General features: G+C 41.0%; 1 protein-coding gene across 1 annotated transcript in view; it reads right to left on the reverse strand.

Moving 5' to 3' along the window:
- The window catches only part of CEP55 (centrosomal protein 55), a 19,403-nt gene extending 6,416 nt beyond the window's left edge, over positions 1 to 12,987 (reverse strand). Inside the window, exons 1-5 of the mRNA XM_081823079.1 lie at positions 12,695 to 12,987; positions 10,059 to 10,249; positions 7,767 to 8,042; positions 6,513 to 6,665; positions 807 to 844 (exon numbers count right to left, since the gene is read on the reverse strand). Of these exons, the coding sequence (XP_081679205.1) occupies positions 807 to 844; positions 6,513 to 6,665; positions 7,767 to 8,042; positions 10,059 to 10,241 (650 nt within the window). The 5' untranslated portion in view covers positions 10,242 to 10,249; positions 12,695 to 12,987. The remainder of the gene's footprint in view (positions 1 to 806; positions 845 to 6,512; positions 6,666 to 7,766; positions 8,043 to 10,058; positions 10,250 to 12,694) is intronic.
- Positions 12,988 to 15,233: the final 2,246 nt, after the last annotated feature.

Raw genomic sequence — 15,233 nt, forward strand, 5'->3', positions numbered from 1 at the left:
AAACTAAAATCTTGGGCGCCTGGGTGGCTCAGTTGGTTAAGCGACTGCCTTCGGCTCAGGTCATGATCCTGGAGTCCCTGGATCGAGTCCCGCATCGGGCTCCCTGCTCGGCAGGGAGTCTGCTTCTCCTTCTGACCCTCCCCCCTCTCATGTGCTCTCTCTCATTCTCTCTCTCTCAAATAAATAAATAAAATCTTTAAAAAAAAAAAAAAACTAAAATCTTAAAATGGATAAGGGAGCTCCAGTGATGCAGCCTTTCCCAGTACAAAGAAATTCTCGTGGGTCATATAGAACTGTAAACCACCACTGCACGGCTCACAACTCACCCGGAGATCCTTTCTGACTTCAGGCTCCTTCAGAGCACCTGACACCATGGTTTGCGTCTGTCCATGTCACACTCCGTAAACTAGAATGCCTCTGTGGCAGAGCTGGATGTGCACTGCTCCAAACAGAGATTTCCACCCTACACACAACTCTGCTCAGGAGCTCCCCACGCAGACAGTATCTCCAGCAATCGCATACTACCTTCCCCCCGGCCCCCTACCTTAGTTTGTTACTGAAAGTGGGGCACAGGTTCAGGTTAAAAGCTAGCAAAAAAGACAACTGTCTGGTGGTGCTGGGGAGAAAAGCCTAGAAATTCTTATACAGCATCACCTTGGCAATGAGATTATAACTCTTCTCTCCTTTCTAACCTGGAAGTTCAGTCTAAGGAGATGGGACTGTCCCTTTCTCGCTCTTTGTTCTTGATAGGCTGGGGAAGTAAGTCTCAATGACCATTTGTGTAGAGAGGCCATGTACATCTAAACCTGATGTCACACGTGTAAAAGGTTATGGACGAAGCATCCTAGAAGGAGGCCCACATAGTGACATGAACACCCCTTCACGATAGCCAAGCTCATTTGTAGGGGAGCTCATTTGAGTCCTTGGCCCCGGCACCCACGCTATGACTTGTCTGCCTCCACGGGAATGCCTAGTTGAGCAATGATTCACTGCTGGATCTCGATAAATCCTGTTTGGCAGGAGATTTCCCCATTATGAGAGTAAGGGGAGACACAGGCTATCACCAAAAGCTTCCAGTTAATTAATACAATGACCACTCTATTTTGGAGGGAAAAATAACTACTCTTAATAAGTTCAGTTCAACCTCTCCCTTGTTCCCCCAAAGTGCGACATCGTTTTAATTATATTAGTAACAGAATTTTTGAAAGCTTCATGACAGCACTTGCTAAAACTGAAGCTATGTTCCCTTAGGCTAACATTCAAATGGTCTGCAGTCTGTCCCTTCCCATCTCTTCAGGTGACAGCCTGGCCATTTCTGGCCTCCACTGCCACCTTGCTGTCCACACAACTATACACACCCTCTGTGCCCAGAATGCCCTACAACTCCTCCCTATACCATCTGCCCACTTAAATCCCACCTCTTCATCAAGTTCCAATGCATCCAAGCTTGTCTTTCAAGCCTCCTCACCCTAAGTGCCCTCACCAAGCTCCCTCTCCTTTGTAAGCCAACAGGGATTTTAATGTCCATTCAATCTATCTGGCATCTTACACTCATGACCTTGATTGTGTCCTGATGATAGTTCTTATATGAACTAGATCATGAGCCCCTGGACAGCTGGGCCCAGGCTTGTTTAGATTTTGTATGGTTCCATTCATGTGTTCGATGTTTCCATAGCAAGTAGCTGCTTGATAAACGTGAACGATGGTGACGACACAGAGCGGAGAAAGCATGGTTGCCAGAATCAGCAAGCACCCACGCAGGTCTTTAGCCCCAAACTGAAGTTTGAGAGTATTTGGGAAGGGAGGAAACGGCATGAAAGAATCTAGAAGTTCCTTATACACAGTAGAACAATCCATTTAGAATGATTCAAAAAGAAGCAAACACTCTCAAAAAGCTATCACTCTTGACCTAAGGAATATATGAAAATGAATTTCAAACCCCTTTGTAACAGAACTATCACAGCTATTTCTATGATTTTCACAAGTGCATAATATGTACCCTTGTGTCATAATTCATCCCAGACCTGTTGGAATCTATTATCATCAATGGTTGAAGGGGCAGCCAGGACGTATAATTTCATATCCTTTGGGGGTGGCCAAAAAAAAAAGGATGGTACAAACATAAAGTTCTTGACAAAAAGTTGCCTGGTCAAAGCGGACTGAAGTAAAACATACATACTGGAATATATTTTCAAAAGTGCTCAATTCTTTTTGAATCACCCTGCATTTGTTGTAAATATACTGAAAAAGGAGAGGCTCCCCTCCCCACAGGCTGGCATCTCGTCGTAGGGGTGAGATGGGAAAAGTGGTAAGGAACATACTAGACATTTTCGGTTCTATATCAAGACATCTTCTTTCAGGGTAAGAATTTCTATCCGTTAAAGATCTAAACGGCTGAGCTTTAAATCTGAAAAGATCTGTCTATACAAAAGCTCTTAAGTCTAGAGAGTTCCTCTAACCTTTGGTAGGCTCTTTCCATGAGCATCGTACAAACTCATGAGCATCTAGGCATGGGGCTTAAAGAATTTTCCGTGGCTGTTTTCTGTAGAACTAAGAAATGGATTAGAGAGACAGAGGCAGCCTCTGGAATCAAAGACAGTCCAGGGCCCTCCAGTCACTTGGCCACACACTTTTCTCTCTGCACCCGTCAGGCAGTTATAACGTGAGTTCTCCTCGCAGAGCTTAAGCATTCATTTGTAAAGTGGAGATAATGTACATCTGCTCTGTATTATATACTCAAATTCAGTTGCCAAAAGAGGTAGTGTTGTAGGACTCAAAGAGCATGCACATATCTAAATATGCGTTGTGATATGTGTTAGATGCTAAAGATATGGAATTTTATATCAAATTTTAAATTTGTCCATCTTTAAGAAACAATTCAATATAAATAATTCAAGTCAACACTGGATGGTAATGAAATTTTCTTCTTTTAAATGAACCTGTCCATACATTACTTAAGTATGAAAACCCGAACTTTGGGATGGGTGAGGATTTGAGGGGCAATATTCTGAAAGGCCAGGTGATGGCGATGTTACTTCAGTAAAGTAGTCAACATTTCTTTCCTCCAGGCCTCTTCTCACTGACTTCTGCATTTGCTTTCTTCTCTAAATAGTATCAATAATAAATGGATTTGATGGCCATCAATAATGCTGATTATTAGTTTTGCATCTTTAGAGTCATCATTGTATTATTATCTCTTGCAGCTTTGTGTCCTTTACACATCTGTTAAGCATGCATTTAACATTTCCACTCAAGTTATTGATAAAAATATGGAACAGAAGTGGGCAAAGGTGAAGTCCTGTGAAATGCCACTAAAGCTCTTCCTCCTGGCTTCACAGGGATCCATTTTCTGTTTCTTGGGCAAAAACTGTAACACAGGTTAAAATGTTAGCCTATACTGGAGGAATAAAAAATGTAGGTCAATTGACGAAACTGGAATATGGATGGTAGATTACATAGAAGTATAGCGTCCATGTTAAATTTATTAGAGTTGCTATCTGGGGGCACCCGGGTGGCTCAGTCGGTTAAGCGTCTGCCTTCGGCTCAGGTCGTGATCTCAGGATCAAGCCCCCTGTCAGGCTCCCTCCCCTGTGCTTCTCCCTCTGCTCCTACCCCCAATCATGCTCTCTCTCCTCCCCTCTCTTTCAAATAATTAAATAAAATCTTAAAAAAAAATAAAGTTGCTATCTGTACTGTAGTCATGTAAGAGAACATCTCATTCTGAGGAATATATACTGAAGTATATAGGTTTAAAGGGTCGTAATATATGCAACTCACTCTCAAATGGTTCAGAAAAAAAAATATTATGTGTGTGTGAGGGGCGGGGTAGGGACTGAAAGAGAGGTGTGAAATGGAGCAAAATGTTAACAATGTTTGAATTTTAGTAAAGAGTATATGGGTGCTCTATGTACCATTTTCATTCTTATAACTTTTCTGTAAATTTGATTTTTTTCCAAATAAAAAATTAATAATTATTTATCTGCCCTAAATTCTGTTTTAAAAATTAGATTTTTAAAATTAAGAGCAGGAAATGCCTATTTCAACTGCCTCTTAGCCTATCTGGTTTGCAAGTTAATGACACTGTACAGTGTTTACAGTACGAACTCCATGTAATTATTTCAAAATGTCAGCTAGACCTAAATGGTAGCTAAGGAATGATACAGCTAGGCCTTAAGAAAGGTAAACATGGGTTTTTAGGGATTATTTTAGCAGAGCAAATACTGATTCTTAAAATAGGTGGGCAAAGTGCTCCAGGAAGCTTTGTGGGAGCTTGGAGGAAGGGTGAGGGACTGGAACTGCTAAGCTCTCAAAGCAGGATAATGCGGCAGCGCCTGTGCTCAGAGGAGTGACAGGTTGCTTTCCCTGCTCCCTAGTCTCCTCCCGGGCTCACAGACAACCAGAGCTAAACCATCCCCTGCTCCTCAAATATGTAAGTGAATGCAGCAGCAGCAGGGAGCTTATTGGAAATGCAGAATCTCAGGCCCTATCCCAACCAATGAAATCAGAATCTGCATTTGATGAAGATCCCCTAGGCTCATATGCATGTGAGAGTCAGGGAGGCCTTGTTCAGTCTAGACCATTTGAAGGTGAGTTGGGTTAAATTTTACTCCACTTATCTAAAAGCCTTTCTAGGGGCGCCTGGGTGGCTCAGTCGTTAAGCGTCTGCCTTCGACTCAGGTCATGATCCCAGAGTCCTGGGATTGAGCCCCGCATCGGGCTCCCTGCTCCGCGGGAAGCCTGCTTCTCCCTCTCCCAATCCCCCTGCTTGTGTTCTCTCTCTTGCTGTGTCTCTCTCTGTCAAATAAATAAATAAAATTTAAAAAAAAATAAAATAAAATAAAAGCCTTTCTAAAGTAAACAGAGCAGAGGAGCACAATGTGATCCTTAAGTGAGCCTGGAAGATAAAACAGAACAAAAAGATTGGGTACACATGGATAACATTTCCAAGTTACCTTCATACAAAGAATTGTCATTATCTAAAAATAACTTTAACTGATATTTGAAGCAGTTGATGCTGAGAAGCCTAAAAATTATATATATAGCATATATTTTCAGGTACTAATAAAATTCAGATGTTCTAGACACTGGGCATATAGCAGTGAAAAAAAAACCACAGAAATCCTTCCCTCATTAAACATATACCAATGTAAGACTCATGTAACAAAGTAAATGAGCAAAATATATTGTAAGTTTAACAGTAATATGTGATGAGGGGAAAAGTTACAAAAGCAGGAAAAGGTAATAGGAATTGTCTGGGAGCTATAATTTTAGAAAAGGTGGCTAGGTAACACTCTGGCCCCGGCCCCACTACCCCCACCCCTCCCACCCAAGAGAGTGACAACTGAATATTATACGATGAAGTAAGGAAGCAGGTCATGAAGATATCTGGGGGGAACAGGGTACCAGCAGAGGGAACAGAAAGAAAAGGCAGTGTATTGAAGGAATAGCTAGAAAGCCAGCACGGCTGGAGTAAATAAGGGGGAAAGCAGGTGTGTAGATAAATTATTCATAGCTACGTGCATCTGGTAGGTACTGATACAGAATGATAAAGGTCAGTGTAACATACAACACAAAGAACTTATTTTGAAAGATCTTTAAAAATTATGTTTCTTCTTTATCTTAGTTACCTATAGGTGAAAAGCCTACTGCAGTACATCACGATACAGACACTCAACGGATTTAAATTCTTTTGAAGATCAAATAGACCTCTAGGTACACTGGCTAGATGAAATAAAACAGGAATCTTAAGAGCAACTTAGAGCAGGGTAGAACCAGTAATATTTCTGGAATCAAAATACCTATCCACTGGCCTAATAATTAACTCAAGAATTTTATACTTTGTGTATCTGATATTAAAACATGAAAAAATACACCGTGAATAATAGTCCTATGTCCTCAATTTATTCAATTCTCAATGAAACACATCAATCTATTTAAGACATAAGTTTGAAATAATATAGCCTTACCAAATATCTAGAATAGCCTCATAACAGATTCTATAGAAAAGAAGTACTGAGTATACAAAGAATGTGTTTCCTTTTCAAACTATGAAAGCATAGCCTGGTTCCAAGGGAAGAATTTCAAATGAATGAGTACATCTTGCGTGGATAAACAAAAAGAGAAGAAATTATAAATTACACCATAATAATATAATAATTGGGCAAATTAGATTTAGGTGAAGAAGGAACGTTATTGAGCTATTTGGATGATTTCTAGGGCTTTCTCACCTAATGAGACCAGGACTAGAGGAACTGGCCCTCTTGAATGTCTAGAAAGAGACTTATAGGTAGTAACCTAGGGAGATGATCTCAAACCATTCAGTTCTCCATCTCCTCAACAGACTGTTTTCAAGTCACAATTTCCATGAAATTTAAGAATGAATGAATTAATCCTCTCTTCCCATAACATAATAAAAGGAAAATGAGGGGCACCTGGGTGGCTCAGGTAATGATCGCAGGGTCATGAAATCAAGCCCCACATCGAGCTCCACGCTGAGTGTGGAGTCTGCTTGTCCTTCTCCCTCTGTTCCTCCTCGTGCTCTCACTCTCTCTCAAATAAATAAAATCTTTAAAAAAATAAAAAGAAAATGAACTTACATCTTTCAGCTGTATTTCCATTTCATGAATATTATTCATTGATGAGTTGAAGCAGCTTGTAGCCACTGTCTAAAATAAACCAATATTAGTTAATATCGTAAATTTAACAAGAGAAGTTTCCTCATTATATCTAGTTCTATAATAACAGAGTATACTTCACAAAGAAATCTTGTAGATGCTGATGACCCATCATGCCAGGTGATGGGTACCAGAGGAGAATGAAGATCTCCTGGAAACTCCTTCAGCAGATTGGAAGCCCTGAGATTTCATACCTAATTTGAGGTTCTCTGGATCATTAGAATACCTCAGTGCATAAGAATTGCCCAGTGATTTTCACCAAAATGAGACAAAACAAAACAGTCGGGCCATTTAAGTGAAATCTGGAAAATATTAAATTGTCAAACAAAAGATAAAAGTTGTTTTCTTTCTAGAATTATATTTGTATTAAGAGTATTAATTAGTATTAGTTCATACAGATTATATAGAACTCAAAACATAATTTCTCTCTCTCTCTTTTTTTTTTTTTTTTGATTTTCACATAGAGGAAAGAAAGAGAGGTTGGATGGTTGGATGGTTAGGTATCCAGACTAATCAACAAAACTCATAACAAGCTATATTTCGGTCTTCTAACAGCTTTAAGGAAACAGGCTTGTGTGAACATTGGCAACAAATCACAAAATATTTTTCTCCAAAGGTACTCTAGATGCTCACCTCGTAGCCCTTTCTCCCTCTTGATTTAGTCCTCTTGGTAAAAACTAGGACAGAGGCAGTTCACCAAACTTCCCCTTCCATTTCCCCTGGGCACGCTGTGGATGGTATTTCCCAGCCTTCCCTGCTAAGGTTAGTGAGACCATGAGACTGAATTCTGTCCAATGGAATATGGGTAGAAGTGAAATATGCCAATGCCAGGCCTGGCCCCCAGACCCTCCCCTCATGCTCCACACACTCCTTCTAGCTTACAGCTGTACACGGAGGATCTGGTGCAAGGACAAGGGAGCCACTAAAAGGGAGGAACCTGGATCTGAGTGACTCTGCAGAGCAAAGCCTCCCACGTGCACTAGACTGTGACATGAGGGAAAAATGAACATTTGTTGTGTAAGACCATGAGATTTGGAGGTTGTTTCTTACAGCAAAAGGAAAAAAATCTGGGTTTAAAAAAATGATGAGTACCTGTGATAAGCGAAGTGTACTGGCTTTGCTTTCAAGTTCAGCAAGTCTTGCAGTTGTAGCAGACAACTGTTTTTTCAATACATCTGTCTCTTCAGACAAGGATTTCAACAGCTGTTCCCTCCTTTCACCTTCCTTTGTTTTCTCCTCCAGCTGTTCAAGCAATGCAGTATTGCTGTACTTGGCTTTCAGCTGCTCTCGGAGTCGCTGTATTTCTTTGTCTTTCTCTGTGAGGTGATAAGCATTCTTTTCCCTCTCAGCTTCCAGGACTCGAATTTTCTAGATATAAACTAAGAAAAATCTTAGAACAAAGCCAGGTCAAACATGAAAATAAACAACATACAACAAGTATTTATGAAGGGTTTATTATATATCAAGTCAGCATTATACTAAACACCAGGGCCAAAAAGAAAATGAAGCCAAGGTCCTACGCTCAGGGACCTCATTGAGAGGTAAACCAATACATTAATGCAATATGGTAAGGGATATCTGAAATGAATGGGAGACAGACACAGAAAGGAGAAACCAACTCTGTCAAGAGTGGTAAGAGAAAGCTAAAGAAAAGCTGGCTCTCACATGAGTATCTGATAATCATCCTTCCATCATACCAGTTTTAATCATCTTAAAGGCTAAAAGTAGTCATACAAGAGATACATGCTCATTAATGAACTTGAAGCAATAGAACTTAAAAAGAACAGAACGTTACAGCTGGATAAAAATGCCTTGTTTTGTTAATAAATGATTTGGTATCAAATGTAAAAGATGATCTTCAAAGGAGTGTTCACATTTTCAAGGATTTAAAACATAAAGAAGGCATGCTTGTTAAGCTGCTGCTGACATAAAGGAGAAAGCACCTCTGGAGAGCCAATAAAAAGTTAACAGAATGACTTTACATGCTAACCTGGTAAAAACAACATAATACAAACTTGCTTGGGGGTGGAAGGGAGAAGCAGTTGTTCAAACATAAAATGGGGAGACTGAGTTAGATGACCCTGTGAAAATGATGAGGGGATTTTAGTTGCCTCAAGCCTAAGATAAGGTGGTAGTATGATACAGTTAAAAAAAAAAAAGGCCCATATAATTTTAGGCTTTTGGAAAGTACAGCATCCAGATTACTGGAAATAATAGTGCCATTTCAACCCGTGTTTGCCATTGTGCACAATATTGGGTGCATAATTCAGAAGGAATATGAACCCATCACAAAGTGTTTGGGAAAGTAACCAGGATGATAAGAAGCTAGAAACGCTGAAGAGTATGGGGTTGGTCTACAGAAAAGTAAGAGAAAGCAAGATTTCCTCAAATATCTGAAAAGTTGTCATATGGATAAAAAATAGACTTATTCTATGCGGCTGTAATAGGTACAATTAGAACAAATGGGTAGAAGTTAGAGGAATTTAATTTTAATTGATTATAAGCAGACAAAGTTTTGACAACCAGTGCTTGTCAAAAGTGGAAAGAACTGGAAAGAGGTCTCTCAGGGAAACTATTAGATTCCATCACCAGATTGCAAAATAATCTTTATGTCTAAGAATTGGTAATAGATCATTTCTCAACGCTTGAATAAGTATTTACCTCAATATGTGTTGTTAAAAAAATAATAAATCTTTCAGTTTTATAGTGTGCTTATAAAATAAAATTTAAAGGAATCCAATGATACTATTCAATACAGGTCATTTATTTTCCAACTATGAGCAATAAAAGAACTTTTACAAAATAAATTAAATTAAATTAATGATTACTTTTTTTTAAAGATTTAATTTATTTATTTGACAGAGAGAAAGAAAGAGAAAGCACAAGCAGGGGGAGCGGCAAGGGAGAAGCAGGCTCCCCGCTGAGCAGGGAGCCCAATGCAGGGCTCGATCCCAGGACCCTGGGATCATGACCTGAGCTGAAGGCAGACGCTTAACCAACTGAGCCACCCAGGCGCCCCTAATGATTAAATTTTTAAATCTAATAAGTTCCTAACTGCTTTATTGACTATGCCATAACAAATTGTAAATCAGAGAATCTGAAATATAGTTTAATAGAATGCAAAATGCCAATATATGTAATGATTTTACCTCAAAAAATCTGAAAACAAAGATTACTTGGAAAGCAGCCAATATATATGATAAAATGCATTTTTAAGCACTCACATTAAAATCTGAACTCTACTGAACACTTTGAAATTAATTTTGATTTTTTAAATTTAGTGAATGAGCAGAAAAACTAAATTATATCACTATTGGGAAAATACTTTCTCATCTCCTACAGTACAGCTTATTACAATTTAAAAAGGTTTTTAAGGTCACTCACCTCCAAAAGCCTGTGTCTGTCTTTATCAGTCAACTTTCCTTTTCCGCTTGTGATTTCATCCACTGATGTTTTTAAGGCTTCAATTTCACCCCTAAATTTTTCTAATGCAGTTTCTGATTTGGAGTTACTAGGCTTTGATCCCCATTTACCTTTAATTAAACCTTTGGGACTTCTGGAAGACATCTCTGAAACTGTAAAAAATAAAAATACAATTATACTTAATTAGTCTAAGTTTAAAAGGTCAAGTCTCAGGCTTGAAAAGGTCTAATAACCTATTTGCTAAATAGAAGAACATTTCTCTCTCAATAGAAGTGATATAGCCAAACCAGTGGGATATGGGAGAGGGACTGGGAAAGGCTTCTGGCTTGCTGGTATCAATATCTATTTTTTAATCTGGGTGGTAGATACATGGGGAGAATTCACCTTTTAAAAATATGTCAACTTATCTTGACGCACACTGAGTAATGTACAGAATTGTTGAATCACTATATTATACACCTGAAACTAATATGACACCATATGTTAACCATCCTGGTACTAAAATAAAAATTTTTAAAAATATGTCAACTTGGATGCTTATGTTTTGTGCAGGATTCTGTATGTGTATCATATTTCAATGAAAAAGTTTCATTTAAAAAGAGGGATCAATGATTAAATCATTAAATGGAGGCTGAATGAAATAGATCACAAAGACATATTTTACCCAGGAATAAAAAGCTAGTGGTAAATGATATATAATTCTGAGAACATAGGCACTGAAATGTCATTACCTGACATAATGATATGTCCTGTATTAGAAGATAGATCTAGTTCAAATCTATGTAAATAGTCAGCTGAGAGTACAATAAGCAAAAGTGAGGAGAATCCAAGATCAGGAAAAAGAGGCACAATACTCAAGAATTAAGAATAAGAGGCCAAATTAAGTAACAAGAAGCTTAGAACCTGCTAACAGTATTAGTTAACAGTTTAGAAGAAGTGTATATTAACTCCTGGAGCAAAATCTGTAGTGAAACATACTGCGTATATAATAAAAGTAGCTTTAATTAGGGAGATTAAAAAGCATTTTTCCACCTTATGGATCCCAAGATAAAATAATGGTGGTGATTGAGAAATTTAGAGGAATATGAGACCATTCATGCATTCAAAAAATATTGGAAAATCTAATTTACCAGGCAGAATAACAGATGCTGGGTATAAACGGGCAAAAAAAAAAAAAAAAGAGAGAGAGAGAGAGAAAGAAATGAAAGAGAAATGTTCCCTTACATAATGGAACTTCCACTCTAGTAAAGGAGGCAAGAAATAACAAAGACACAAATTCTTAAGTTGTAAAGGTTCTCAAGTTGTAAAGTTAACACTATATAGAAAATGAAAAGTAGTGAGAAGTGATTCCAGTAAAAATTGAGGAGACCTAGGCCTCTCTGTAAAAGTAACTTTTAGGATCATCCTGTATGAAATCAGAGAGCCTGAAAACACTAGAGCTGTGTAAACTGAGTTGAACAGACCATCTAGCAAAAGGTTAGTCCTGGATTTTTGCCTATTCAAGGTGACAGACTAAGATAACTAGTCAATCAATTAAGGCTAATGCAAGGTTATGCTATCTTGAGAACCTGCTGCCACAGGAAGTTCTTCTCTATATGGTTCTGTTACTAACACTTGGTATAATGGGTTGATAAGACAGAAAACGGCTTTTCAACCAAATCACTGAAACTCAGAATGGTGGAACTATATAGGTCAGTAGAACTGGAAGGAACCGATGGACATTTCTTCCTGGCCTCTGGACAGAACTCTTGCAATGAATGACTCTTCTGTTTCTAGCTTCTGGACTAGACCCTGCTGGGATCTTCCAGCTCCCCACCACTTAGTCCCACCAACCACCTTTCCCTGTTTTTTCTATTCCAGTCAGGCTGATACTCACAGGGTTCACACTGTTCAAACTTTGACCCACTGCATCTTCTTCAGGAAGCCTTCCCTCTGTATAAGCTAATATGCCATAGGACACAACTGTTTACTCCCACCCTACATCCGCTTTTTAAATTTGTTCAACAGTTGTTTCAGGGGCCGAACCTTGAATTATTTTTATCCCTCACAGCACCTAACAGCGGCTGCTCAATATATATTTACTGATTGGCTGAAGTGATCTTAGACATGCTGGACAGGGGGTGACCAAGCAAACTGCGATCCAACAACCCGCACAAGGCATGGATTACAGGCCACATCGTTCCCAAGTGGAGGCAAATCTTACAAAAACGGGCGCCGGGGTGGCACAGTGGGTGGTTTCAGCTCAGGTGGTGATTTCAGGGTCCTGAGATGGAGCCCCAAGTCCGCTCCATGCTGGCACGGCTGCTTAAGAGTCTCTCTCCTTCGCCCTCTTGTGCGTAGGCTCTCTCTCTCAAGATAAATAAATCTTTTTAAAAAATCTTACAAAAACCCTGACATAGGAGCTGTGTGGGCAAACAGGGAGGCAAAGAAAATCTGCAAAATGAGGCACTTTTTTTCCCCCACCTCTAAAATGAAGATGTTTGTAGAATAGACATGAACGTGCTTGGGCAAAATGATGTTCTCACGAAAGACCCTGGCCAAGTCACTTGGCCTCTCCGCGCCAAAAAAAAGGGAAGGAGGAGGATGATAATACCCACCGCAAAGCTGAAAGGAAGGATCGACACGCCGACGATCGTGAGGCTCCCAACCCGGTGCCAGGCACGAAGTAAGCGCCAGGGAAAAGGGACATATATCAGGGCGGGCAGAGATTGAGTCCAAGCCGACTTTGTCGGCCCGCCGATCCCGCCTCCCTCACCGTCCGATCTGGCCTCGGGGCTGCGGGCCCTGGCCACCCTTGCCACCACCAGCCGGCACCTGAGGCGAAGCCCGGCGTACGCGTCGACCCAGGCACACCCTGCGGCACCGGCGCCGCTTCCGGGAGTTTGAATCCCGCGGCTGCGGGGCGGGGCACGTCACTGCCGGCGGGGGCGCGGCCGGTAGGAAGGGGGGCGCGGTACGTGCGGCGGGCTCGCGGCTCCCCGATTGGCTGTGGCCCCAAGGGGGCGGGGCCTAGAACGTGGACGCGAGGCGAGACGGAGGTGGGTCTGAGGGGGCGGGGGCAGAGGCGCAACCCAGGACGGAACTCTTGTTCCTGGGTCCTCAGTCCTATTCTGGGGCTTTCCCTGGGCTTTTCTGAAGACTCAGACCTCAGGCTCGGTGTTTCCCTGTAAGAAGCTGATTTGTGTTTGTCTGCTTTGGGGATGAAGCACATTACTGTGTTCAGTGAGCTAAACCCAGTAACTGAACTGGGACTAACTCGTTCTGTATCCTTGAGTATAATTTGCCCTTCTAGGTAGCAGATTTGCGCGTTATAGGATGGGAGAACTGCATTCCCTAAGGGAGGACAGCCTGTCTTCCCACTGGGCTGAACCTTTCTCTTGCCAAAAGTCGGGGGTGGAGTACTGGGGAGTGTAGCAGGTGGGAGAATTGATAGGCACGCCAAGAGTGAACTCGTAGATTATGAGCCCTAGAGGAGACTAGGCAGGCGTTTGCTCCAGATTGCTGCCCTCTGGTTTGATGTCTATAGGTCAAGTCTGGGTCATGCTTAGCCACTTTAGGGGCTTTATTGCTAAAACGAAGAGGCACAAAGAGTGTTTGACAGAGCCTAAACTTTCTCTCTTAGACCAAGTGTAAACTCACCAGAGACTTAATAAAAGGATACAGTAGCAAAACATCCGAGGAAAGCAGTGTCACGTAGCAGTTAACTCTAGATTAGGACTGCTTTTAGCTCCTGACTGCCTCTTACTGGATGTGTGATCTTAAATAAGTTATTTAACCTCCCTGAGCCTGGGCTTCCTAATCTGTAAAACAGTGCAAATAATATCTACCCTATAGAATGGATATAAGAATTAAATGGGAGAATCTGTGTAAAGTGCTTGCCATTTAGTAAATGCTCAACTGACATTAGCCATTATTACGTAAGAAGCAACAAACACCCACTAACTGCATAAAATGGATGAGAAGCTGTGTAGAGAATTTTAAAGAATTTTTTTTTTAAAACACAGGAAGATAACATTTGGTCCCTCCTTCCAAGGGGCTCACATTTCTGATGGAAAAGTGAATAGAATTGGGCTCTTTCACATCTGTTATGTTAAAGTATCAGATGGGATTGGGGTGGGAGGAAGTCGTGGCAAAAGACAAGGGAGGGTGTGAATGTTATACATTGCCCACAGTTGAGAGCAAGGGCAAAATTAGTTTCCGTCGAAATTTGCAAAAATTCTTAGTGACAGAGAAAGAAATCACCCTGCTTAGTTTTGAGCCAAATGGGAGTAAAGAAGGGAGGGAGCTGGAGGGGACTCTCTGAAGAGGACTGGTACCCAGCAGACCATACTGGCAGCTGAGGGCCTGGTGCCTGGGCCTGCTGGGCCCCGACACCTTGATTACACATCTGCTCCCAGGTCCCTCTCTTCTGGTGGGAACTCCCTCTGTGACTGCGGACCCCTGAGGAAGAAGAGCCAGCAGGAGGCTCATTGGTCCTGTGGCTTGTTGAATTTTGTAATTGTCATTATTAGACCTGAAAAATCAATGTTTGCTCTTCGCAGATATGTGCTGCCAGGCATGAAGTGTGAGGGGTTGTAGTTTGCATAAGGCCTCACAAAAGTGCTAGTACTTTGATGTTGACAGCTTACTCTGAGGGATCCTAGGGCAAGGATTCAAACAAAAATGTAACAGCCAAGCCGACTGGATCTTTATTTCAGCAGGTTAGCTCATTGTCCTCCCAGTAGGAAAATCTTCTTGAGAAACCAAAACAGTACCAAAAGGCTGCCTTCATAAAAGGAAATAGTGGGGCTGTTCTAGATGAATATGATCAACAACTTTGAAAGATTAGGTCTTCCAAAAGGATGCTGATGAATGCCCAGGGCCTCACCAGCAGATACATCTCTGTTTTCCAATACAACTTTCTGCAGTGATGGAAAAGCTCCTTCCGCTCTGTCCAATATGTAGCCACATATGGCTGTCGAGTGCTTGAAATGTGGCGACTCTGACCGAGGAACTGAATGTTTAATATTAATTTTAATTTAAAAACTGGTCATGGATTCAGTTACTGGAAAACCTTTAAATATGTTTGGAACGGGCGCCTGGGTGGCTCAGTTGGTTAAGCGACTGCCTTCGGCTCAGGTCATGATCCTGGAGTCC

This window comes from Leptonychotes weddellii, chromosome 6 (genome assembly GCF_054177405.1).
Source record: "Leptonychotes weddellii isolate Sample4059 chromosome 6, ASM5417740v2, whole genome shotgun sequence".
In the NCBI taxonomy this organism is placed as follows: Eukaryota; Metazoa; Chordata; class Mammalia; order Carnivora; family Phocidae; genus Leptonychotes; species Leptonychotes weddellii.